The sequence below is a fragment of the Nomascus leucogenys genome, chromosome 22a (assembly GCF_006542625.1).
Source record: "Nomascus leucogenys isolate Asia chromosome 22a, Asia_NLE_v1, whole genome shotgun sequence".
NCBI classification, from domain to species: Eukaryota; Metazoa; Chordata; class Mammalia; order Primates; family Hylobatidae; genus Nomascus; species Nomascus leucogenys.
The window spans coordinates 98,365,540-98,391,225 of record NC_044402.1 but is presented as its reverse complement, the minus strand read 5'-3'; the positions used below and the strand labels follow the sequence as shown (position 1 = coordinate 98,391,225).

General features: G+C 35.3%; 1 protein-coding gene across 1 annotated transcript in view; it reads right to left on the bottom strand.

The window, feature by feature from the left end:
- Window positions 1-25,686, bottom strand: part of PLCL1 (phospholipase C like 1 (inactive)) — a 345,014-nt gene that overhangs the window by 60,580 nt on the left and 258,748 nt on the right. The window contains exons 2-3 of the mRNA XM_003253900.4: window positions 2,932-5,406; window positions 106-309 (exon numbers count right to left, since the gene is read on the bottom strand). Coding sequence (XP_003253948.4) covers window positions 106-309; window positions 2,932-5,406 — 2,679 coding nt within the window. The remainder of the gene's footprint in view (window positions 1-105; window positions 310-2,931; window positions 5,407-25,686) is intronic.

The following is a 25,686-nucleotide window of genomic DNA, read 5'->3' as shown; positions in this document are numbered from 1 at the left end:
GTAGTCACCCTGTGTTATTCATTGGAGTTCCACAGAGGTGTCCCTGCTATTTGTGATTTCACACACACACACAGATAAAAAAAATATGGAGTTGCAATTTCCTACCAGATCATAAGCAGCCAGCATCTTTTTCTGCACATCTGGAATTGCACCCAGAGGCTCCAGGTAAGGAAAGCTGTCTTTCATCACAAGTGAGACTGAAGGGGTATTGTCACTGGTGATGAGCCGAGATGACAGAGTTAACAGGCACTGCTTCAGATTGGCAATTGGAGGGAGTCCACATAGTTCCTTAATAGACACGATTGCGTTCTGTGAGGAAGAAAACATGGAATCACACTTCTGACCACCTGACACATCACCGCCAGCACTCCCAGGTTTACAGAAAAGTATATTCATTTTTAAAAGATAATACAGAGAGCTGATTCATGACTATACTTCACCTTGCTCAATTTTTAGCAATCACCACAAACATCCCATGAAAGCAAAGCAGAGTGGGACACAAGGCTATGCAGTGCTTTTCAGAGCAGACCACTGGGATAGTCACACAACTGAGTACTGGCTGATCATGAATGTTGTGTTTGATTTGTATCATGGTGATCAGGAAAACATAATGGCTGGGGTTGTATACTGGAGTGCATTTCGCTTGGGCTTTTTTCCTCAAGGTAGCAGGATGCTATTGCTCAACACTCTCCATCTGACTAATCAATGGCATTCCTTTGTCACTTCATCAGAAAGGCACCTGACAGACACACACACTGAAAGCACATCATGTAGAGCTACATTTGTCCATGTTACAGTCTTTTCAAAAAATTCATTTGAAATAGAAATTATGACTATTTTACATTTCACCCACAGTGAACAGTACCTAACTTATTAGGTGTCTCATGAATTTCATGACAATGATCACCTTCATTTTTCTTCTGGTTAGACTCCAAATAATCCTTAACCCCAAAGACTTTATGTTAAGATAATATGAACTATCAATGCTACCTGGATACACTTTATCTATAACTCTTTTATGTATTTTAAATACATAATATAAAATATGCAAAGTACATATTTCAATCATTATATAAAATATGTAAAGTCTAATCTATAAAGTTAAGTGCAGAAATGGTTTATAACTAATCTAACATAGGGATTTATAATAGTACTAGAATTATGTCAGAAAAAGTTACATAGAATATGCTGATATTTAGACTTTATTTTTTAAATGGTGGCTAAGGCTACTTACCACAAGTATTTAACTGTGCCATGGGTTTGTGGTTCTGCATCACATGAACGATAATGGTAATGGATTTTGGTATTCGGCAATCCTGGATTTATTTTCTTTAATTTTTAACTTTTGCAGGTACATAGTAGGTGTATATATTTATGAGGTACATGAAATATCTTGATACAAGCATGCAATATGAAATAAGCACGTCATGAAGAATGGGGTATGCATCCCCTCAAGCATTTATCCATTGAGTTGCAAACAATCCAATTAGACTCTTTAAGTTACTCTAAAATGTACAGTTATTATTAACTATAGTCACCCTGTTGTTCTATTAAATACTGGCAGTCCTGGATTTAAAGGCTAACATTGCTATTTGTTAACTTGCAATATTTAGGAAATGCATTAACATTTTCAAATTTATTATCTATCTTGAAAACAGGGATTTTTGGTGAGGATTATTATAAACACATCAGCTAAAGAAAAAAAGTGAACTGAATAATATGCACTTTGCATATTGCAGGTACTCGGTGAATATCTGTTATTGTTTGCATCTCAATAACACTAGCCTAATAAGTATATTAAGTAGTTTTTTTTTAAGTTTACCACTGTCTCAGATTATAAGCATTAATGAAGGAAAGAAAACTTAACACTGAATTTCTAAATGTTGAGGCTAGTCAATTTCCATATACTCTAATTTTACTCTAATAATAATCTTGTGATAAGTGTAACTATTTTTCTTACCTTATGTGGAGAATATTGATGATCACAGACCTGAAATAATTTGTTCAAGATTGCACAGAGATAGATTTGATCAAGAACCCATGTTCTTTCAATTAAACCACATTTCTAAGACAAGGTTAAATATTTTTCAACAGGTTTGAGTGCCAATTTTTTTTGTTTAGTTTTACTTGTTCTTGTGGGGAGTAATTTATTATTGTTGTCATTATACATAATTTAAAACTAAAAAGTAACCTAATAGACATTATGCTTGTTTTATATCACTTCAAATTCTCTTTCATGTTCATATATGCAAATATGTTATATATACACTGGTAATTAGTATGTGTGTTTGTATAAATTGTTATATATTACACACATACACTGTATATTCTACTTTGCTCCCATTGTTTCAGATGCACATTTCCATATATTGATTCAGGTTTGTACTAAGGATACTTAATATACAGCATTTTGTTACATCTTAGTTCAGTCCAAACTTAACATAGCATTCACAGTTAGAAACATAAAATATATCTGCTTTATCACAGACAATACTGAACTTAGTTCAATGGTACACAAGTTTACACATCTTTCTTTCTTTTTATTTTGAGACAGGGTCTTGTTCTGTTGCTGCCCAGACTGGAGTGCACTGGTACAATCACAGCTCACTGCATCATTGACCTCCCAGGCTCAAGTAATCCTCCCACATCAGCCTCCTGGGTAGCTGGGACTACACGTGCTCACCACCACACCTGGCTAACTTTCGTGTTTTTTAGAAATACAGGGTTTCATCCAAGCTGGCCTCGAACTCCTGGCCTCAAGTGATCCACCTGCCTCAGCCTCCCAAAGTGCTGGGATTACAGGCATGAGTCACCACACCCAGACTTAAACAATCTCTCTGATAAATTTTTGCAAATCAGATTATTAATAAAACATTAGAAGGGTAGGAATAAGCAGGGATAGGGAAGGAGAGTGTGAGATGTTTCTCCTACCTGCATATTTTCTCTCATATCTATGGCTTCTCGTAATGGATGAACTGCTATTTTAAAGATGTCATCAATGGTTTTAAGACCGATATTCCTGAGCATGGTATATTCCCGAACTTTCTTCCCCATTCTCACTGAAAGACTGCGCTTCTGTGCCTTTCCTCCTCCACTTTGATTAGTTATTGCTATGTGGACAAAAAGAGTTACGTGCTCCATGATGTCACCCACAAAAGAACGCAGGGGAACATGCCGATATCCAGGCTGCAAACATTCAAATGGTATCGTATATTGCCCTATAAACTCATCCCCAATGTAGTCATCGTCCAGAACAACAAAACGGATCATGGCCAGCTCAGGTAGGTTTACTTGGAACTCAAAAGTTTCATCAAAAATAGGATTATCACTGTTTTGCTGTACAGTTTTAGTTCTTTGTTCTGAACAATCTGCTGGAATTCCGTGTATCTCTATACAAACATAGGGATCTATGACATCCCCTTTGGCACAAGCTCCCTTGGGCTTTGGGAAATTCTGACCACTGATGATCTTGATATGAAGAGCTAGAGGAGACACCCCAGGTAGAATGCCCTTTGTATTTGCGCTGAAGTAAGAAACTTCATCTCGCATGATAGATGGCCTTAGAACATAACCACATCCCCCGTTTTGAAGAAACCAGCCTGTATGAAGGTCCATCATTGGACCCGGAGTCTGAAAATTCATAGCTACAATCTGACAGCCACAATTCCAAAAGTCCTGTGGATTCAAGTTACTGGAATCAATCCTCATGGCACTTGGATAGATTCTTGATAAGAACTTCTTATTATAATTAACAAAATCCTCTGGGTACTCATTTGCAATGCGGCTGGCCTCTGTTTCACTAAATGAACACATTTCCCAATAGTTTTGGCTTTTCATAGATAGTTCAAAATCCCTGTACTGAACAGATTTACAAATAGATACCAAATCAGAGAGCTCCCTACAGAGTCGGATTTGTTTCTGCTCACCATTGTAATCTACTGACATCCTTCGAGACATTTCAGCTTCTTCATCTTCATCTGTTACTTCTCCTTCTAACACATCTGGATCAGAAGGCAACTTCTTTCCTTTCACAATGATCATTCTTTTTAATTTTTCTGGTGATGGGAGGTAGGATTCTGAGGGCAAAGGTGATTCAGTATAGAGTTTATTGCCAAAGACCGTTTTCATCTGTTGAACCATTACTTTCTGCTGCGGCAAGGAGCAGTGATTTCCCAAGCAAAGAATGAGTGGGTATTCAGAAGCAACAAAGGCAAATTTATTTATTACCTCTATGACGCTTCGAAAGGAAACATGAGTTGTCATGTTATTTCGATTACAAAGGATTGGGTCATTATCCGAACCATCACTTACATCGAGTTCAATGCTTCGACAGCCCATTTTCAAAGCTCTAACGTACCCATTGATGTCAGCTGGCCCCCTGAACTGGTCTTCTATTAGATAGGTGTTATGAGAGGCATTAATATAGTAGTGAGATAATGGCTGGGTCATATCTTGGGCAACCTTCTTTTGCTCAGGATCAAAAATGTCACATTCTGATGACAATAAATACTGGGTAAAGCCATCAATTGCAAGAAACCCTTTTTGACGTCCCTCTTCAGAAAGTTCGTATCTCCTTATGATGTCTAAGCACATATCCTCGGTGATATGGGTGACTCCTTGCTCAGCTTCTAAAAAGAGCATGAGATCATTGGCATCCAAATATTCTTTGTTTTTAGATATCTGTACAAGTAAGAAATACACTTCTGGCCTGGTGCAAAGTTCACAAAAAGCTTCACAAAATTCCTCTTCGGTCACGCGGGTGGTTAGTTTTTCCTTGCTCTTCTGGATTTCTTTAAACTTTAACCTGATCTTGGCTTCCTTCAGAGTAGGGTTGAGTTGTTTTATTAACTCTACAGAGGTGTCTTCCAACATAATCCCATTCCCATCAACATCTGCTGCTTCAAACACTGTTTTCAACCACATGAACCGTGGTGTGTTCTGGTTGCCCTCCATAAAATCAAGAGGCTGCTTACTTCGAGAAACCAGGTACCGTAACCCAGACACCCAGATGTTTGCCACATCTGCTGAATTGGCAACTAGGTCCAGAGACTCATAGTTTTCCCCATGGAGTATGGAAAAGGCACAGTCCTCACAGATCTGGTCAGCAAGGCCATTGTTTCTAAATGTTTCCGTGTTTTTCCCCAGTCTGATCTCTTTTATGGCAGAAATATCAAGCTTGGCTTTCTCGAGGTCTTTCTTTGAAGGTTCCCAGCGAAGAGCTTGGAGGTCTGTGTCCAGAGTGAAAAAACGGTTGTAAATGCGAGAATTTGGCCGGACTTTCTTCAACTCACAGCCAGCTTGCATGAAGCTGATGCAGTCATTTGCACTGCTAATTTTCTTTTCCGATGGCATGCTGCTGAAAGACACGGTTTTCTTTCTCCCACCACATTTTTGGTTTGAAGGATCCTGTAAAATAATTTGAAAAGAATGAATCAATTTCCTTTAGAAAACAGACAAATTCAGTAACACTCTATGAACTCCTCAAACTTCAATTTACATATTGTGATTATTTGAACAGAGGCTAGCCTAAAGTTTACCTTTTCACTGTTTCAGAAAAGAGAAATTGCTAAGAAAGCTGAAATTATAGGATTCAGGCAAAAACTTATTTTTCAAATGCCTGTGTGGCCTTTGAAACAAAATCAAGTATTAAGTACAAATCACTCTGATTTGTTCATTAAAGCAGATTTCTTAAGAACCTCATGCTGGTGCCTCGACTACCTAGCTCAACTCCCAATAGATATGTAAAAGAAATAAAGCTGTATTTTTTTAAGGTTTCCTCATTTATACTTTGCAATCTCTTAAACAGGTTTTCTTAAAGTTGATTTAAATAAAAGGTTTTACCTTAACATACTTTGTATCACAAAGTGCTTAACTGAACAGCTTAACTAGAAATCACATTTTTTTCCTCAAGCTATTTCAAGGTGTCTTGAAAGTCAAATTGAGAGCTAACAATAGCCAATCACTCTCATTTGAGCAAATTTTCAAACTGAGGTAAACAGTTTGATTTTAACATTATAGGAATTCACACCTGCATTTCAGTGTAATGTTATTAGCAAGCACAGCTTAAACCAAACAGAAATATGAATGGCTCTACTAACTTTTCAAGGTTCTTCCAATATAAGTTAAATTTCAAAGCCCTTTGCCAGAAGATTTTACAGGGAACACTTGCACCTTGCAAATGCCATTTCTGGAAGTGTCCTTGGATCTTAGTGTTATAGAATTCCAGTTTCCTCAGCCCATTTCACCCTTCCCTGACCAACAGGGCCAACAGATCATCAAACTCCATCCATTCAGAAGAGGGTATCTTAAGCAGGTTTATTATTTTTTGAGGCTGTTTCCTTCTTGATTGTATCTAGACCTTCTCACCTATCATTCTTCCTAAAATATAGTTCCAGTCCCCTGAATACTCATGAGATGATGGATTTCATTTCAGTCTTGGACTGTCCACTATGTCTATCATTCCCAATTCATTTACACTGAATATCTGACTGACGCCACTTAAACTGAGTATTTCTTTATACTAGTCTCTGTTCTGACCACAGACTCAATTAATGATGCTCCCCACCACATCCCAATTCACGTGATTGCCCCAGGAACAAATTTCCCAAAAGTGTCACAATGCATGTTTACCATGCCCAATTTTATAGGCATGCCAAAGAGTCAGCAAAATGTAGAGTGCAAAGTACCTTGTCCTTGGAGGAAAAATAACCTTTTTTTTTTCTTTTTTTTGACAGAATCTCACTCCGTCGCCCAGGCTGGAGTGCAGTGGCGTGATTTCAGTGCAATGCAACCTCCGCCTCCCAAGTTCAAGCGATTCTCCTGCCTCAGCCTCCCGAGTAGCTGGGATTACAGGCACGTGCCACCATGTTCTTGAGTTGTAATTATTCCACTCCCTAAATATATGACCTTGAGTGAGTCACTTAACCTCTCTCAATCTTAATTTCTGATAGGAATTAGTAATCTTTTTATATAACATAGTGTCATTGTGAGACTGAAAAGAGAAAATGTGCGTGACTGTTCTTTACAAACTGTAAGCGCTTGAAAGATTACGCTTTTCAAAGGAAGAGGAGCATTGCCTTTTACACCCAGTAACCGCAGGACTATGAGTAGGTACTGACCAGGATATTGGGTGTTATATAGAAGTTAATTCATTCCTGACTTCCGAACATTTCAGACGAATCCTCAGTGATAAACTGAAAATATTTTTAAAACAACCACATGAGATTACTATTTCAAATACTGAAAAGTATAACCAAAGTAGTCTGGACCATATCCTTCATTAGAAATATTTTAAAACAGGGTAGAATATCTTCTCTGGGGCCTCATTTCATCAGTTCTGCCTATATAAGCTTGCCTATCCTATGATTCAGAAAAGACAGGATAATTTATTATTCAATTGACTAAAACCCTACCCATGAAAAGGAAACAAAATTTGCTTTAGTTATGAGATGTTGGTGGGATGATTCAGTGACTCCAATATATATCAGATCTTCAAGTGACAGTGATACAAATTACCCAATTTAGATTACAGAATATTGCCTGTTGGCACCCTGGCATTTAACAACTTAGCTCCTGCGTTTACAAAGAGTTGCTGTTTTTAATTATCCTATAGTGGTCAGTTTCCTCATCCTTAAGTTAAAAAACATCTATAAATCTTCAGCTATTTATACACAGATGCTCTATTAGAACACATTTAAATTTGTCACAACCCAAATGCTCAGAAATATCAGATGTTTGTGTGTATTTTTCCACACCATCAAGGCAGGCACCTAATGGCATTGCTGAGACGGGATTAATCTACCAAGTAAAATAAAGAAGAAAACTGTGAATTCTGATGGTAAATGAGACTGTGACTCAGCTTTTAAAGCTAACCATTTGACTTGCCTTTTAAGCTAATGAGAGCTTTCACATTAAAAATGATGTTTGTATAAGCAGCTCATGTTCCAAATAGAATTGTTGTCAGCAGAGTGACAAAATCTCTAATAGTTTCTAACAAATATTAAGTGGGAAATTAATGCTACTCTAAATGAATGTATATGGTTCCTATACCCCAAGTATGATATTACGCTAGCATTCTCCACAGTCTATCACTCTGCTACTGACTTGAGCCACTGTTTATTTGTAAGAACAAAACCACTCTTGTCAGAATAGCTTTCTCTTACAAGGCTCCTCTCTGCCATATCTCCTTAAATCAAGACATTCCCTCCTAGAATGACAAGCCTTCAAGAAATACATGTTTTATATCTAGACTGCAAAAGAATCCACCTGCCCATAATGCTTATTTCTTGCTTTGACCCACAATTCCTACATGATTATAAAACTTATATCAAAATCCCACCTAAAACTTGGAACCAGTAAAAAGATATGATTCTTAGGTTGTCATTTTACAAAGGACAGAATCCAAAGTCATTACAAGTCTCCAAATAAGCTAAAACTTGGCCGGAGCATGTGTGAACGAATAATTATCTTGTCTGCTGATGACTACAGCCAAGATTATGTACATTCAAAATACGCTGGAAAAGGTTCAGGACTCTGATATCTCTCCAGGTCTGCCACAGGAAAGGAAAATGTCGGATTCAGAGAGCAATCACGCTGTTCTTTCAATAGCCATGCTATTGGCTCTGACAGGTTCGGAGGAGGGGAGATGGAAATGATGCCTCAGTGGACAGAAGGGTGGACGACTCCAAATCTCCTTCTAAGCTTCACCACCACCAGAGTCCTCCACCCCTACATCTGTATTCCCTCAAGAAGATCTTGGCAGATTGGTGGTGAGAAAGTAGGAATATTAAGGTAAACAGACTGGAAAAAGTTGAAGGTTGGGTATCAGTTTTCCTTCTTGGTAAATACAAAACATAATTATGATGATGATGATTGAGAGTCAAGTCTCTCTTAACACAATTCAACTACATGCTTAAAAATGGTTAAATGGTCAATTTTATGTTATGTACGTATTGGGAAGATGGGTACTTTTGGCACTTTCCAAAAGAAACCAAGTTTATTATCAGTTCAGGTGTGCTTCAGCCAATGTCTAGCTCATTAGATGATTGAACTGATTCCAATGACCATAACGTATTTCCAGGAGATTTTTATAAACTACAAGGTCTTTCAGCTTATTTCAAAGCTAACTCTCTTCACATGAGAATGAAGGCAAGAGGCTGAAGTACCAATACCCCTTCCACACAACTCCTGCCCCACAACCAAAGTCTCTCTTTGAGCAGCTTACAACAAAAGCTTTAAATTTATTAAGATAAATAGTGCATTGTCGCGCCTCTGTCCCCTAAATTAAAGCTTAACCTCATATTTTAGTTGAGTCCAATAATTAGTCAGGCATTGAATTCAATCCTTTCTACTTCCTAACATTCTATGCATAAGTCTCCAAATTATCATTTCGCAAGAAAGGAATCACATTTAAATAAGTTAAATTTTAAAAAATTTTAAAAAAATTGTGTTTATATGGTCTCTGAACATCTCTAAATAATACTTCATATTTTGGATCTACTGTCTTTTGAAATTAATCAATATCTTATAAAGGATTCAATCATCAGAATCAAGAAGAGTCTCATGAACTAGTAAAGCAATAGACAAATACTTTACTCTTTTGTTAAAACAACACAAGACTGATTTATCTATGAGCACTGTTTCTATTATATTTATATCATAAAGATAATTTCTATCTAATCTTATGCTATAAGATCTGATTTCTAAACTCAGAAATCATTTCAAAATACAAGGGGAAAATGGCCAAATGTCTTTTTAATTTTTAAATCATTTTCTACAACACTGTTGCTTATCTACTACTGTTAGGAATAGGATACCAATCATGATTAAATGAGACTCTTCACAACAGTAAAAGATTTTCAGCTTCCTAAATATTTAATATTTTAATAATTGTATTAAAATATTTAATACTTTTATTAAACTAAAATTGGAAACAAAGTTCAGATAAGCCAAATTAATAAACATGTTTCCATAAATTCCCATTGACATTTGCTCTCCCTAAGCCCAATAAGATTGGATATAATGCAAGCTCCTTAACCAAAATAAAAAAAAAATCATTTTTCTTCAAAACACATTGATAAGCCCCCCAAAAACTCTACTTATTCAATGCAAGTTTTGGATCTCAATCATGAAAATATTGAATTATTTCAATATAATTTCAGGAAAAAGTATACTGAAATTGCACACAAAATGTGAATGTACCTAATGCTTATACACTTAAAAATGGTTATGTACTTAAGTGTACTTACACACTTAAAAATGGTTAAATTGTAACTTTTATGTTATGTATATTTTAACACACAGGGAAAAAAATGCACACTGAAGCATTGTACAAAAATTTAAAAGTGAGTAAAGGAAATACCAAGCCCAAGCTTCCCTGCCTTTGACCTCATGAGCATATTTAAACATCTAATTATATCATCACATATACTTTTTGGTGTTTTGGCAAGTTGTTTTTAAGCAAACGGTTATAAAATGATTCTTTGTTAGAACAAATTTACACAACTCTAAAGACTAGAAATCAAAACACCAGTTGTCAAACTGTGATGAGAAGGAATCTTTGTTTCATAACACTGAACTCCAGCTACATATTGTAAGGGAGGGAAAGATTTATATTTGAAAAGATCTCTTAAGAAATTATTAATAAAAATTTAATAGATTATACTAAAAGATAAGCATATAGGCACATAGGTTTGATTTTCACCATAGGGACCCTATCTGTTCTTATATACAACCTATACACTATAAAAATATGCTATTCATTCTGGTTTTGTGAAGTTCCAAGCAAAACTGAGAAACAAAAATATGGTTGATACATGACATTCTCAAAGGATGGTAGACAATATACAATCTAGAATCCGGATAAGCTCCAACCTTGGATATTGAGAGGCCTCTGGTCTTATTCTTCATTTATTCATTTGACAAACAAGAATAGGTACCTACTCTGTGATAAAGGCTAGCACATTACACAGTTTAGCGGAAACTGATAAGGTTTCATTTTTATCTTAGATATATCACTCTGCATATATGCTAAAGGGATTTGATACAGACAAAACTGAAGATGGTACATTAGATGACTATTTAATTCAGCATTACAATAAAGAGATAGTGATGGTCTGAGCTAGATTCCTAATAAAAAGGATGAAGGCATTAGGTAGATTAGGAAGGTATCCTAATAAAAAGGATTCCTAATAAAAAGGATGAAGGGATTAGGTAGGTTCCTAATAAAAAGGATGAAGAAGAGTGGGAAATATCAAAAAACATGAGGTAAAACGACTTCTTGACTGAGTAAAGGATGACTTCTAGGTTTTTGTTTTGAGTGAGAAGTGAATGGAAATATTACCAAATGAGGTATGAAATATCAGGGGAAGTGAAGTTGAAGCGGAAACTGGGCCGCTTGGTGGATTTTATATGACTATGGGCCATCTAGGTGAAGTTGTCCAATGGAAAGTTGGATATATGAGTCAAACCTCCAGGGAGAAGTCTGGACTGCAGTTTCAGTGTTGAAAGTTATACCTGTAAAGAGATAAACAGAACCTTGAGCATAGTACAATCGCCTATTAAATAAAAGCAGCTGGAGATGGGCTAAACCCAGAGGAACACCAGTATTTAGAGGCTGGGCAGGAGAGAAGACCTAAAAGAAAAAAAGAGCTAAGGGGGTAAGAAAACCAGGAGAACGAGCTTCCACAGAAGCCAAGACTAAAAGGAAAGCATGCTGGAAATTAAGATCTGAAGATAAGCTTACCGAATTCAGCAGTTAAGCAGTTACTGCTAACTTGGGCAAGAGAATGTTTTATATTCCTTTTAAGATGCCTAGGATAGAGAACGAAATGAGACCCAAACTGCTGCCATGACAAGACTGAGAGTAAAGGGTCCCAGGGAAGGAACAGAAGTCCTTCAGTGGGAAAGACAGCCAGGATGGCTACTACCATATACCAAGTGAGATAGAGTGGCCCCAAATGAGACTGAACAACAGGCAGAGGCAGAGAGTAATAAATCCAGGAGAGGGCTATCCTCAAAAATGTTGGCTCCACTAACCTGGATTGTGATCACAGAATGGAATTCAGTTCTGATGCATACATTTTGCCTGTCCAATGGGCCTATGCCCAAAATCACATCCATGTTTGGCAGTTAAGTGGCCTGGAGAAAATCCATACCCATACACAAGGCCTAACAGTTCACACAAAATTCAAGATGGTGGGGGAGATGGGATCATCACTGTATCTGTTGCCTTCAAGTTTCAGAAAAGGGAAGTCTGCAACTGTAGAATTATACCATTAATTTCACGTTAAATTTTCCCAAGTTTTATTCCCATGGTCAACTCCAGTTACTTAATGCAGAGACACAAACAGGTGATGCACTTATTTATGGTTAACACCATGTGACTTACCCAGGGTCACTGTGTGATGCAGTGGGAGTGGAGGTCCTAATGGCCACTATTGAGAAGTAGCTGAAGCATAACCCAAGTAAGCCATTGGCCTTCCCTAGTGGGTCCCTTATTGGTAAGGATCTGAACAGTTATTTTATGACCAATAAAAAAAGCATTTATTGTCTACACCATCTTCTAAGTCAACAGAATTAATTAAAGGCAATGCTAAGTGTATGCATGCATATTTCTCTAGCCAAATTAAGTTCTATGTCTGAATTTACCATTAAATTTTATTTATAAAAGGTGATTCATTTAATAAAATACACTAAAGCCATCTCCTTTAGGAAACCCACTCTGATATATACGCTGTGGTGGGGATGGGATACTAATTAAAATATAGGCAGCCAGTGACCCTCTAAATTTTATACATCTTCTCTGAAATGACTCTTTTCACTTGGAAGCAAAAATAATTGATGTTCTACAGGCAAAGCTAGTGATAGAGTGCAGAGAAAAAAAAAAGAGTCCATTTCAGAGTGGGTAGTTAATACCATTGATTTGTTTTTGTTAAACAGAAGAAGCTTCCACTGTGCTGTACCTCACTGCAATCATTTGCTCATTAGAACTTATTAAAAAGGGACACTCTAAATAAAAGTGATTATTTCAAGCTCTTCTTCTGCATAGTTTCCATCCAGTTAGGGTTTTTCTGCAAGAATATTATACACATCCCATGGATTATTTCAAATACAACTTTCATTTACACAAAGATTGACTGGGCCCCTACTCTGGGCTACGCATTGTACAAGTGCGTAAAAAAAAATGATTAAAGAATCATTAATCCCAACACTAATGTTGTCTGGAATAAATTTTAATGTATGAATTTTTGTAGCTAATTAAATCAGTAAATAAGAACAAAGGTCATCAAATTTAATAATTAGAGCAAAATGTATAAAGAATGCTTCTAAATAAACAATAAAAACAGCTTTAAATAACATTAAAGATGTTCATGAGCCAAGCCCACAAAGGAGCATAAAAGGCTGATGAGGCATATTAAACAGAAGTACTACGTCCTTTGTAGTGTCAGCTGCTTTCATGTAAAGGCCTTGTTTCTTATTTCAATCTTGTCAATCTCCTCTTGTATCCTTCCCAGTCCACTTCTTCATATGCGGTTATGAGATACGTGAACTTCCATTTTTCTAGTCAACAACACGGTCCTTTTCACTAATCCTACTGCTGCATGCAATGCGTAGTTTTGTTAATACTGTGCTTTAGCTGCGTCAATTTGAACAAAATAAGGGTGACAGCAATAAAGGTCATCTGACGATTTATTCAGCGGCCTCTGAGGAACGACTTGCAGCTATCAGTCCTGTCCCTCTAAGACAGATGTCTGCCTCACACTCAAAAACAATACATTTAAAATTAATAGGTAGCCTGCGCAACTCTTAGCAGAGGTGCCAAGAACCAAGTGGGCTTGGAGACTGAGATACGATTCTGTCCTTCCTCAGGAGACCCCTGCCCAGCAGGGCCCAGGAATCCTGGTGGAGCTTATGCCAGCACTGACTGTTGTTTCTGGTGTGAGGATTAATTCAATGTTCTCTTGATGGAAAACAGGATGTCATGTCCCTTTAAAAGGAAAGTCAATGATGAAGGCTAGCTAAATGTATACTTTTAATACCTACATGGCTAATACATCTCTTTCAATGTATTGTTACAAAGATTAAATGTAATGCTCCAATTATTTCACAGGTATAAACATATAACTTGATGCTTAATTGGGCATTCATCAGAAAATTATATGTAATTAGGTAGGCTTTCAAATCGACGCATACTTTTATATTTTATTCTAATTAATGTTGCACATTTACTTAAAATACTTTATCTGAAAAATTAAAATATCAACAGAAATAAAACATTATTAAATAGAGTTCATGTCACGAACATTCCTGACAAAATTTCCCACCTCTGTTTGTGTCCTATGTAGTGAGTTCACAGAATCATTTTTCCTTCATTGTGACTTTTCAGGGTTTTTTTTGGTTTGTTTTTTTTTTTTTTTGAGACGGAGCCTCGCTCTGTCGCTCAGGCTGGAGTGCAGTGGCGCGATCTCGGCTCACTGCAAGCTCCATCTCCCGAGTTCATGCCATTCTCGACTTACCAGTTTTTAATGGTAATATTTACCCTCAACTATGACACACCAATATATTATTTTCATTGATTTTAGTCACTTTGGAGTCCAAATACATTCTTTAGTCATCTAAATTTGAATTAAGCATATTTAAAACTGAAAAGGAGATACCCAATGTGCTTCAATATTATGTGAGTTTTGCCATTTATTATCATAGAGTGTTATTGGAGCTGAGTTTTAGAACAGATGTGATTTATAAAAATAAGAAAATCATTTACAGTTATACCAGCTTAAGTGGAAATAAGAGACATAATCAGCCTTTCTTCAGAGCACAAATTTTCATTAATGAAATAGTTTGAAAAATAGTCAACTTCCAGGAATTTATGGTTTTCTGTGCAACATTTGGTAAGGACAAAACTCCAGGTTATATGCATCACTTACAAATTCAACTCAATGACATATAAAATATATAACTACTAGTGGTATTTCTTAGAAATGAAATCAGTTCTATTGTACTGTACAGTAATATACACATGTAGGTTTTTCATTACAAAAAATATTCTGTAGAAGATTTAAAAACAGTGAATTTACTTTTTAAAAACATTTTATAAATGTATGTCACTTGGGACAAGGAGACTAAATTTCAATTTCAATTTTTAAAAAATCTAATTCTATTCAAACTTAAGAAATAATACATTAATAGTCTAAACTGATCTTTCTCTAGATTTGGAGCAGTCTATTCTACCATTTAATAAATTGGTGTATATATCAACAAATGGACTCCTTCTTGCATTTGTATTAAGTCTGTATTGTAAAACTGACATTTAAATTATTTTAAACTGCCTAATTGAATATTTCTTTCGCAACAAACCCCTTAAAGCAATCTCTGAGTTTTCCATAAGACAGATCTCTGAACCACATATAAAATAGAATGTCAGTTATCTTGACCCAATGCTATGTGCAAACACATCCTTAATATGTTTTCTCTTATGACAATAATAGAATATGCCCTTGGGACTAGCTATCATAGAGATATAGAACCTTTGGCTCAACTAGCCAACTTGGCTTCGACGTCAAGATGAATCTGATTAAAGGTTTTAAGTTTTACCCATAACTTCCGGAATGGGTTAGAACTATCTAACACTTTAATCCTTATTGCATTACCTCTGATTAACTGAACATCAGCATCTGCTCATGTTCAAGGAACAGATGGCAGATATCAGAGAACGAATATTCTCAGCTCAGGGACTCCTTTAGGGTGAACTCTCCCTCACCCCCATTCATACCCAGTGAAGGCTCCATGGTCAAAATGGAAACAAATTCATTCTCTTAACTTAGAAAAATGTAAAAGAAAACTACGTAAGCATAGTTTTTATTTGAGATAATAAAACTCAAAGTCCATAAATATTGTACTGATAGAAATTACTGAACTAATTAAATTCCTTCTCTCCAAACCGAAGTATTGGATTAGAGATTAATAAATTTTACTCACCATCACTACCTACTGGCATGACTTTTTGCAAAGCAAATTTCTATCTCTATAATTTTTATTTGTCAAAAAAATATAATTCCTAGCCTGATTCATAGGGCTGTGTCAAGGAAAAAAGGAAATAAAGCATGCTAAAGTACTTTGTAAAACATAGACCACAATCTGATAAAATTCCAGAGAAGTGAATTATAGATCTTTTTATGAAAATAAGTAAAATATGGCAATGTATTAAAGAAATATATTCTTCAAAAAGTCAGATTTATTCCAGGAATGTAGGAATGAGTCAACATTAGACAGTCCATCAATGTAATTAAATAAGTAAATAGGTTAAAAGAGAAAAACAATTGTTCATAACTAAAACCACCCCAAAGACATATGACAAAATACAGTATCAATTCACAACAAAACTCAGTAAACTGAGAGAGAAGAAAACTTCCTTAATATAATCAAAACCATTTCAGAATCCTAGAGGAAACATTTTACCAACTGGTGAAGATTTAGAAGCATTCTCATGAAAATCAAAAAGCAAAACAAAACAAAAAAGCCTACTATTTATTTACTTTATATTTTAATATAATTTTGGATAGTTAAGCCAAAGCAATAAGTTAAAGATAAGAAATTAAGTGTAAAATATTGTAAAGAAAGTGACAGATCATTATTACTTGCAGAAAATATAACTATTTACCTAGAAAATCCCAAAAGATCCAATGAAAAACTTATTAGAACCAGTAAAAGTGATAGTGGCAAAATATAATATAAATATAGAAAAATTAATAGCTGCCTTATATGCCAACCTGTTTCTAAACATAATGGCGGGGGTGAGTGGGGGTGAGAGGAATCCCATTCAAATTAGTAATTAAGATTATAAACAAGTCAAGAATAAACTTAACAAGATATGTGCAAAACTTATATAATTTTATTTCACTTAAAGTTAAAAGGAAAAATTAAATAAATGAAAATATTAAAAATTACCAAAAATATACTACTGGCAAAATTCAAATTCTTCACTAGTTAGCAGACAAACACAATAAAATTGTAATGAAAAGCCCAATGGGATAGGTTCAATGGATGCAGTTGTAAGAGGCATTTTAATAATAAAGGAAACAATATATTATTCAATTATTAGTGTTAACAAATTGAGTATTCATTTGAACAAAAAAGCTAGATTTCTGCTTCCTGTCAGACAAAAAATAATTTTAAATAGATTAAATATTAAATAAAACACAGAAATGCTAGGAAAAACTATAAGAGTATATTTGTATAGTTTTGGGTGAAGAAGACCTTTTCTTAACAAATATATTAAGATCAGAAAGCATAGAGGAAAAGATTGATAGATTTGACCATATAGAAACTTAAAACTGTGTTGATATTTTTTAAAAAATTCAAGCTGGAAATATTTGCTATGTGTTTCTTAATTTATAAAAATTATTCACCAACAAATTTTGGAAAAGACAAATTCACAAAATTATATAACTGTTTAGAGAATATATAAAAAGATGCTCAAATAATTATACATTATGTATATATATATATATTTACAAAGGTATAGACAAATAAAATGACTATTTTTGCCTATCAGATTACTAAAGGTAGGGAAATGGAAATTTTTATACAACAGTACATTGAATATAAACTTGTACAACTTTTCTGGAAGGTAATGTAATAATATGTTTTAAAACATTAAAGATGCATCTACTTTGATCCAGCAATTTAATTTTTAGGAATTTAAAGAAATCTGAAGAAAATACTTGAGTAAATGAGCAAAGATATAAGTAAGAGGTGGTCTACTGCCACGCTGCTGATATTTAAAGAGTAAGTATAAACTAATAAACTAAACATCCATTCCAAGGACTGGCAAAATAAATTATGGTACATTTCATGTAACAGGATTCTATACAGCCCATATAATGGGCGATGCAGACCTATAACTCTTAAAATGCATTGTGTGTGTATACTTAAAAAGCAGATAACAGAAGAGTACTTATAGTATAATATGAGAGCTTGAGAGCTTACCATTTACCTATGACAAGTCTGGAAGAATATATTCCAATTGGTGATAGTGGTTATCTCTAGAAAAAGGGAGCAAAATTATGGAATTTTCTTTCTCCGTATTGCTTAAATTATTTAAAATTAACATATATTAGCATACACTATGAGAAAACATATTAAAGATATTTCCATATTAAAGACAATTAGAAAGCATTAGTCCTATAATTACCTCATGAATTATCAGAACGATAGATACACTTTGTAGAGATTAATGACATCCATCTTTTTTAAGCTTTTTTGAGTCATAACTAAAATGGTTAAAATTTCAAAGAGCCCAGGAGTTCAAGGGCTCTTTTGAAATTATTTTTATTAAAATAATTATACTGGTGTTATTTTAGTTACACACAATTTTTGAAATACTTATTATTCTTGGGAATGGTCAATGCACTTCTAATACAATATGTAAAAATAGCCCTTAAATATCATGTCAGACCTCTGATTTGGAAATTATTTTAGTATCTTACATTTTAGAACTACTAATATTAGTTAGCTATGGTGAAAAGAATGTCCAAAGCACAATTCAGTTTTATAATGTGTCTGGAAAATTAGTCTCATAAATATTTAAACAATCAATTTGAATGAAAATGTATATCTTCTCTTAAATCTTTTCTACCTCTAAGGTTTGAGAGTAGATGTAAGCATATGAATGTTCCCAGAGGAGGAAAAGAAGGTTAAACTTGAGAATTCCTTACTAGATGTTTAAACCAATTTGATTTCAATCAGCACTCCACTGATAATAAGATTCAAATCTGCTATATTGAATTAGGATTTAAGTATATCCCAAAGTATTGGGCTCAGTAAGAATTCCATATAGTTTACAAGGTCTTTTACCTTTCAGAGCATACATACTATTAATAATTATAAAATTTCAACCATAATCATCAAATATAGAATGTAGCCTTAAAAGCTCTCCATCAGGTGAACTTGGCCTATCCCTCTATTTTCATGTCTAGATATGTAACTACAAATTTGCCTTTGCATTCCACCCTCCAGTACACTCCCACATCTTCAGAAAGTATACGTTAGTTCACCAAAAAGTCTTTCATTGTCTTCTAATCCACATTCCTTTATTTCTTCTTTAATAGAGGGTCCTTATCTGAACTCAACTAATCTCACTCCACAAAATAATTTCTGCCCATCTCTGCCACTTAAAACACTCTTCTACTAATTGTACTTAACTCTACATTTAACATGTGAAATCTCAGGACATTCAACTAATGAATGCAATATTTCACCCAAAATGTTACTTAAAATAGCAGATATTTTCTGAATCATTTTTACACTCTCAGGAAAAATATAGTTGTCAATATATTTTTTCAAAAAACTAAATCTGCTCAATTACCACCAGGCTTATTGCCTCCTGAGAATATCTGCAGAATGAGAATATAATTGTAAGTAATAAGAAATGGTAACTAAAATAAAAAATGCTCTCATAGCCCATGTAAATCTGAGTCAAATTCAGGTGAAATATTAACACTCAATTCTGGTGCATATTTTTTATTTTGGTCAGGGTCTTGCTCTGTCACTCAGGCTGGGGTGCAATGGTGGGATCATGGCTCACTGCAGCCGTGAAATCCTGGGCTCAAGCAATCCTCTCACCTCAGCCTCCCAAGTGGCTGAGAGTATAGGCATGCACCACCACTCCAGGCTGTTTCTTTATCTCTGTAGAGACAGGGTCTTGCCATGTTGTCCAAGCTGTTTTCAAACTCCTGAGCTCAAGTGATCCTCCTACCTCAGCCTCCCAAAATGCTGGGATTACAGGCATGAGCCACCGTGCCCAGCTCTGGTACATATCCTTGTGTGATGGTTCACTTAAAAACAAACAAACAAACAAACAAAAAAACTGCCAGGTGGCTTACTTTCTTGGCACTGAGAGAAGTTTACAAAATCTTATGAAATTTGACATAGTTATGTTTGCTTATCTAGACTATTTATTTATTTATTTATTTTTTTTTTTTTTATTTATTTTTTCTTGAGACAGAGTCTCACTCTGTTGCCCAGGCTGGAGTACAGTGGTGTGACCTCAGCTCACTGCAACCTCCACCTCCCGGGTTCACGCCATTCTCCTGCCTCAGCCTCCCGAGTAGCTGGGACTACAGGCGCCTGCCACCATGCCTGGCTGATTTTTTTGTATTTTTAGTAAAGATGGGGTTTCTCCATGTTGTTCAGGCTGGTCTTGAACTCCTGACCTCAGATGATCCGCCTGCCTCAGCCTCCCAAAGTACTGGGATTATAGGCGTGAGCCACCGCTCCCGGCAGCAATTTTTAAATGGAATAAACATCACAGTTGTTTGCAGGACTATAAGCTAGCACATACTGATCTCTAGGCTATCAATTTGTCTGAACACAAAGATATTTAACACACATTTGAATTATGTGTAGGGTGTGGTTGTTACATAAGTTCATTCATTTTACTAAGGGATCTTGAATTCCATTTGTTGATGAAACTGACCAGCACAACCCCTGAGAGGATAAATTTATAGTACATCTACGAATATTGTCTGAAAATAATAAGATATTTCACCCCAGGAAGTGTGAATCCCATGATGTAGAAATAAAAGAAAAATATTCATATTACACTTTCTTCTTTAGTATTTAATCATAAAAGGATCATGGGCAGCAAAGATTCCAAGCTATGCAGGGTCAAGTAAATTAAATTTGTTTCAAAATAATGTTTCATCTTTTAGATCTCATTTAAATTATCAGCAAAAAGAAAGTTAAAGTCATTTATTTCTGTAGAACTGGTACAGTGACAGGGAAATAAAGTACTTAATGAAACCATTTATAATCTATAATCATTTTATTAAAACAGCATTTCCACTAAACACTTTACAATGAAAAAGTATAGTAATTTACAAATAGCTTAGGGACTGAGCTCTAATTAATCTCTTAGAAAAAAAGACTTGACACCTCAACATATTTATACTTTATTAGCTTTGCTATCAGGAAACCTTGTAAAAAATGAGAAAGACAATCCATAATGAATTCACTACACTTAATTTCATATTATCATCCCTAGGTGGTTTCTTAATAACACTTGCATGAATTGAGAGAAAGTGACAGCTAGTCTTATCTATGAGAATGATTGTGTTCATTATTACTTTAAGAACCTCCAAGTAAAACTACTTTATGTTCAAAAATGAAAATCAAAATAAGGAGGGTAAGAACATCTCACCTTTCTAAGAAGTTTTAATTTTTTCAAAGGGTTTCCACATTTGTTTTCTGTTAAGATCTCTGAAGATTTGAGATGAGAAAATGCAAGACACAGGAGACTGAACAACATGCCAAAAACATAAATCAGTGGCAGAGTCAGATGCCAAACCCAGGTATTTCTACTCCTGGTGAAATTTTTTCCTCTAAGTTTATACTACCTCTGCATTTTACTACTATACTTTTCTAGTTCCCAGTGTATTTTCTCACCCTTCACTATGGGAAGGAATACAAATTTTACCATTATTGATATTTTCCCTCACTGAATGTTGAATAAAAAGAACTGTTACTTACACTAATTATCTCTTCCCAAAGTGCTATATTACTTGGCAAAAATGCCGCTCAAAAAGTGGGCCACAAAGGCCAGGCGCGGTGGCTCACGCCTGTAATCTCAACACTTTGGGAGGCCCAGGCAGGTGGATCACCTGAGGCTAGGAGTTCGAGACCAGCCTGGCCAACATGGTGAAACCCTGTCTCTACTAAAAATACAAAAATTAGCTGAGTGTGGCGGCGTGCACCTATAATCCCAGCTACTCGGGAGGCTGAGGCAGGAGAATCACTTGCATCCGGGAGGCAGAGGTTGCAGTGAGCTGAGACTGAGCCATTGCACTCCAGCCTGGGTGACAAGAGCAAAACTCCATCTCTAAAAAAAAAAAAAAAAAAAAAAAAAAAGAAGGCCACGAAAGAAGAGGACATGGTGTGGAAAATTCTTCATATTTTGGAATATTTGAAGTCCTTCAACATATATTTATGGAGTCCCAATTTAGTGCCAGGCACTGAGCTGGATATATAGCGCATATACTGTAATGGCACCTGTAGGAGAAAGATATATTAAAGGATAATCACATAAACATGTAATTTAAAATGATAAGAACTGCTCTGAAAGAAAATAGGGAGTATTTTAGGTAGAGGGGAACTAATTTAGACTGGAGTAGGGTACTATGCATCCCCTGAGGAACTAACACAAGCTAGGCAAATTGCCAGGCAAATAGCGTGGGAAAAATATTCCATGCAGAAGAAACAGCACAGGAAGATCCTGAGGAGACTCCACTAACACAGGCCCCTACAGCAAATGCATAGGAGAGGAGGGAGGAAATGAAATGAAGCTGTGGCAGTGGGCTGTAAAAGCCATGTTTTATAGATCTGGAATTCATTCTATGGAGGTTTTAAGGCAAAGAAGTGAAAGTTCTTACATTTTCAAAAGAAAAAATATATCTAGCTGCTAGAGAATGGATTTGGAGATACAAATTAATGGAGTAACCACTTGGTGATTGCAAGAGAGCTCCGAATATACTGAACTAGGGTGAGAACAAGAGAGAAGTGGATTTATTTGAGGAGCTACTGATGAACTGAATTGGGAGCAATGGGGAGAGGGAGAGGGATCCCCAGATCTCTGGTTTGGGCAACTGAGAGGCTGGAGGAGCCGCTTATAGAAACAGAGAAGTCTATAGAAGGAACAGATTTGTAAGTGGCTCTAGAGTATTGAGAATACAATTGTAAATAAGGAACTAGATCCTAAGATAAACCTCTGAGTTCAAGATAAAAATTTGGGATTTAGGAACTGTCAGGTTATTAGTGGTTTTCGAAATCATGGGGCTGAATGAGATAACTTAAGGAAAGAAGGCAGAATAAAAAGAGAAGAGTACCTAGCAGTGACCTTTGAGAATGTAGAACATTTTGAGTTTGGTTAGGAGAAAAGCTGACAAAGGAGAGGGAAAATGGTGGTATTGGTAATCTCAGGATTTCTACTAAATAAATCATATTCCTTGAAATTTTCAGTAATAATAATTCATAGCCCTCTGATATTTGGTATAATCAGGAATTTGACATGATTACTAATATTATATAACAAAAGTGAACAAGCTATTTAGAAATAAAATTGTTTATAACACTCTTTTTCCTTGTCTCAAGCTTAAAGAGATCTTCAACTTAAATGTAAAAATAGCATAATATAAAAATCCCTCAGTGTCTTATCAACACCTAAACTGGCAAAAGGCAAATTAAAAACACGTTTTACATCCAACTTTGTACCCAAGGTGAGGCAGAGACTGATATTTTCCTATAGTTTAATCAAGGGAAAACAGGCCCTTTAAGTTCTATTAAATTATTTAACAGCCACAAACAGATGCAATAATTCATTGTTGGCAAAACAAATCATTTTCTCTTCTTTCTCAATGCCAATAAAGCAAATATTCACAGGTGCTTAATCAACATCCTTGCATCAGGCCAAACAATACAACTGTTTTATGAATGACAAAGGAAACATACATTAATAGGGTGACAGAATAATGCATCATTGATAAGCCAAAGATTTGAGAAAGTTTAAAAAATGATTCTGAAGGATATGGAAAACAAAAATTTACCGTGATTCTGAACGTGAATGTCATTTCATTGAATTGACATTTACCAAGCAATTGGTGGAGAGAATTCTGTAAGAAGAATTAGGTTATTTAGACTTGAAAAGCTTTCTGACTTATTTATTTGGTCTGGAAGGTTGAAAGCCTTACTCATCCTGGATTGAGAGTACGCCTTGGACTAAAGAAGTTTTTTTAAAGAAGTTTCCTAAAGTATTCTGGCAAGGTGGCAACTAAACCAATCCAGAAAGGACTACCACCGAAGAAAACGAAAAACTTAGATTCATATTATTCTGATGTGCTAAAAATTTCCCTTCCTTCAAATAGAGTGGAGCTTTTCTCTCTATCCTAATCTTAGAGGATATTGAGTGTGTCCATTATTCCCTACAATGCAGTCTACAGAATGTAGGTGTGTGTATTTGCATAGTCTATGTTCTTGAAGACTACATAAATCTTGGCTGCCCCTCAGTCTTATTCTGCATTTCAAAAATCCTAATCCCTTGAATTTTCTGTCTCCATAAGCTTCTGTCTCCATAAGCTTCCCTATACCAAATGGTCCACTGAAATTATTTGCTCCAGCAATCCATTTGCTGAGGATAAATGGGTGCTCTCTTGTCTGCAAAACATAAAGACTTTCATTCAGTCTTTGCTTTAAATTAGTTAAAATCCTACAGAAGAAGTACAGTCATAAATGAATCACAGTTAATAATTAATACAATTTTGGCAAAGTTCCACAAAACTAAAATAGTACTCTCCTTTTGGCCCAGGAAACAAATTTTACTTACATTTTCAAACATACTAAGACCACAAAAATGGTGCGGTTAGTGGGAATCAATAGCTTCCTAGATTTTGTAGTTGAATTTGACCTCAACAAAATGAAAATTATTAAATTATATAGAATTTCTAATAGATTATAAAGTGAACATTTTAATTGTGGCTAAGCCTTAAATTACAAGCACATCAAATAGAGAATAAAAACATAAAGTTCACTGTTATTTGCACTGGTAATATGGACAAAATCTATTAATGCCTAAGAGAGGATAGAAATGAAGTTATTTTTAAGTTGCAGACTAACCTCTGTTAAATCCCTGAATTAAGGAGCTCAATCTGATGAATAAAGTAGCAACCTAGTCAGTAAATCTAAGTCACATGTGACTTTTGATGAGTTTATGGAAGGTAAACAAACTAGGATATAAGGCACTATAATGGAACTTGGAGGAGCAGGGACTTATGTTTTAGTTTTGTTAATTGCTCCATCCTTAACACCTACTATTATTATATCAACTTTCTTATTCACATGTTTCTTGCCTGTCTCCCAGAGCTCCCTGAGAGTGGATATCCCCAGTACCTGCCACCATGCCTGGCACCTCTCAAGCACTCAATAAATACTTGTTGAATAAAAGTTGTAGAAATCCCATAGCTATGTACTATGATGATTACTAGCTTATTGAACATTCCTATGGCAACACAACGGGCCTTAAGATGTGAAAGCAAGATTGGAACCCAGATATCTGACTCCTGGGGTACTTGCTCTTAACCACTACTCCAGGAGTTAAATTCTGTGGGAACACTATCTCCACATAAGGCTTCTGCCTGAACATTGGATTTTACACCCAAATTGGCTTTTGTTTTTCAGATCATCAGAGAGGATAAAAATACTTCCCAAGAAAAGCTGATGGAACACAGTATACGTATTTAAATAATGATATGAACCCAAAATTTGATGGCTATGTTTCTTTCTTAGAAAACTAAGTTTACAAATATGTCATTAGTCATGTGTGTAAAAAGAGCAGGTAGCAATCATTTTATCCTCACTGACATGAAAAACAGCTCTCACATGATTGGTTTCTCCATGTCAACATTATTTTCTTCTTTTCAGTATCTGAACTTTCAGAATCTCGACAGTAATGATTCAGACAAAGCATTCAAATTAATCAATGCTATCATACTCTTACAGCCAAGTGACCTTTCTCTTCTCCTTGCAAAGTAAACAGTTAGCTTGACTTTTAATACATTCACTTTGAGTTTGCTTCTGATTATGTTGTTTTGCTGGGTTCTGGTTATTCTAGGACACAGTTATTACTTTGCAGACCACTCA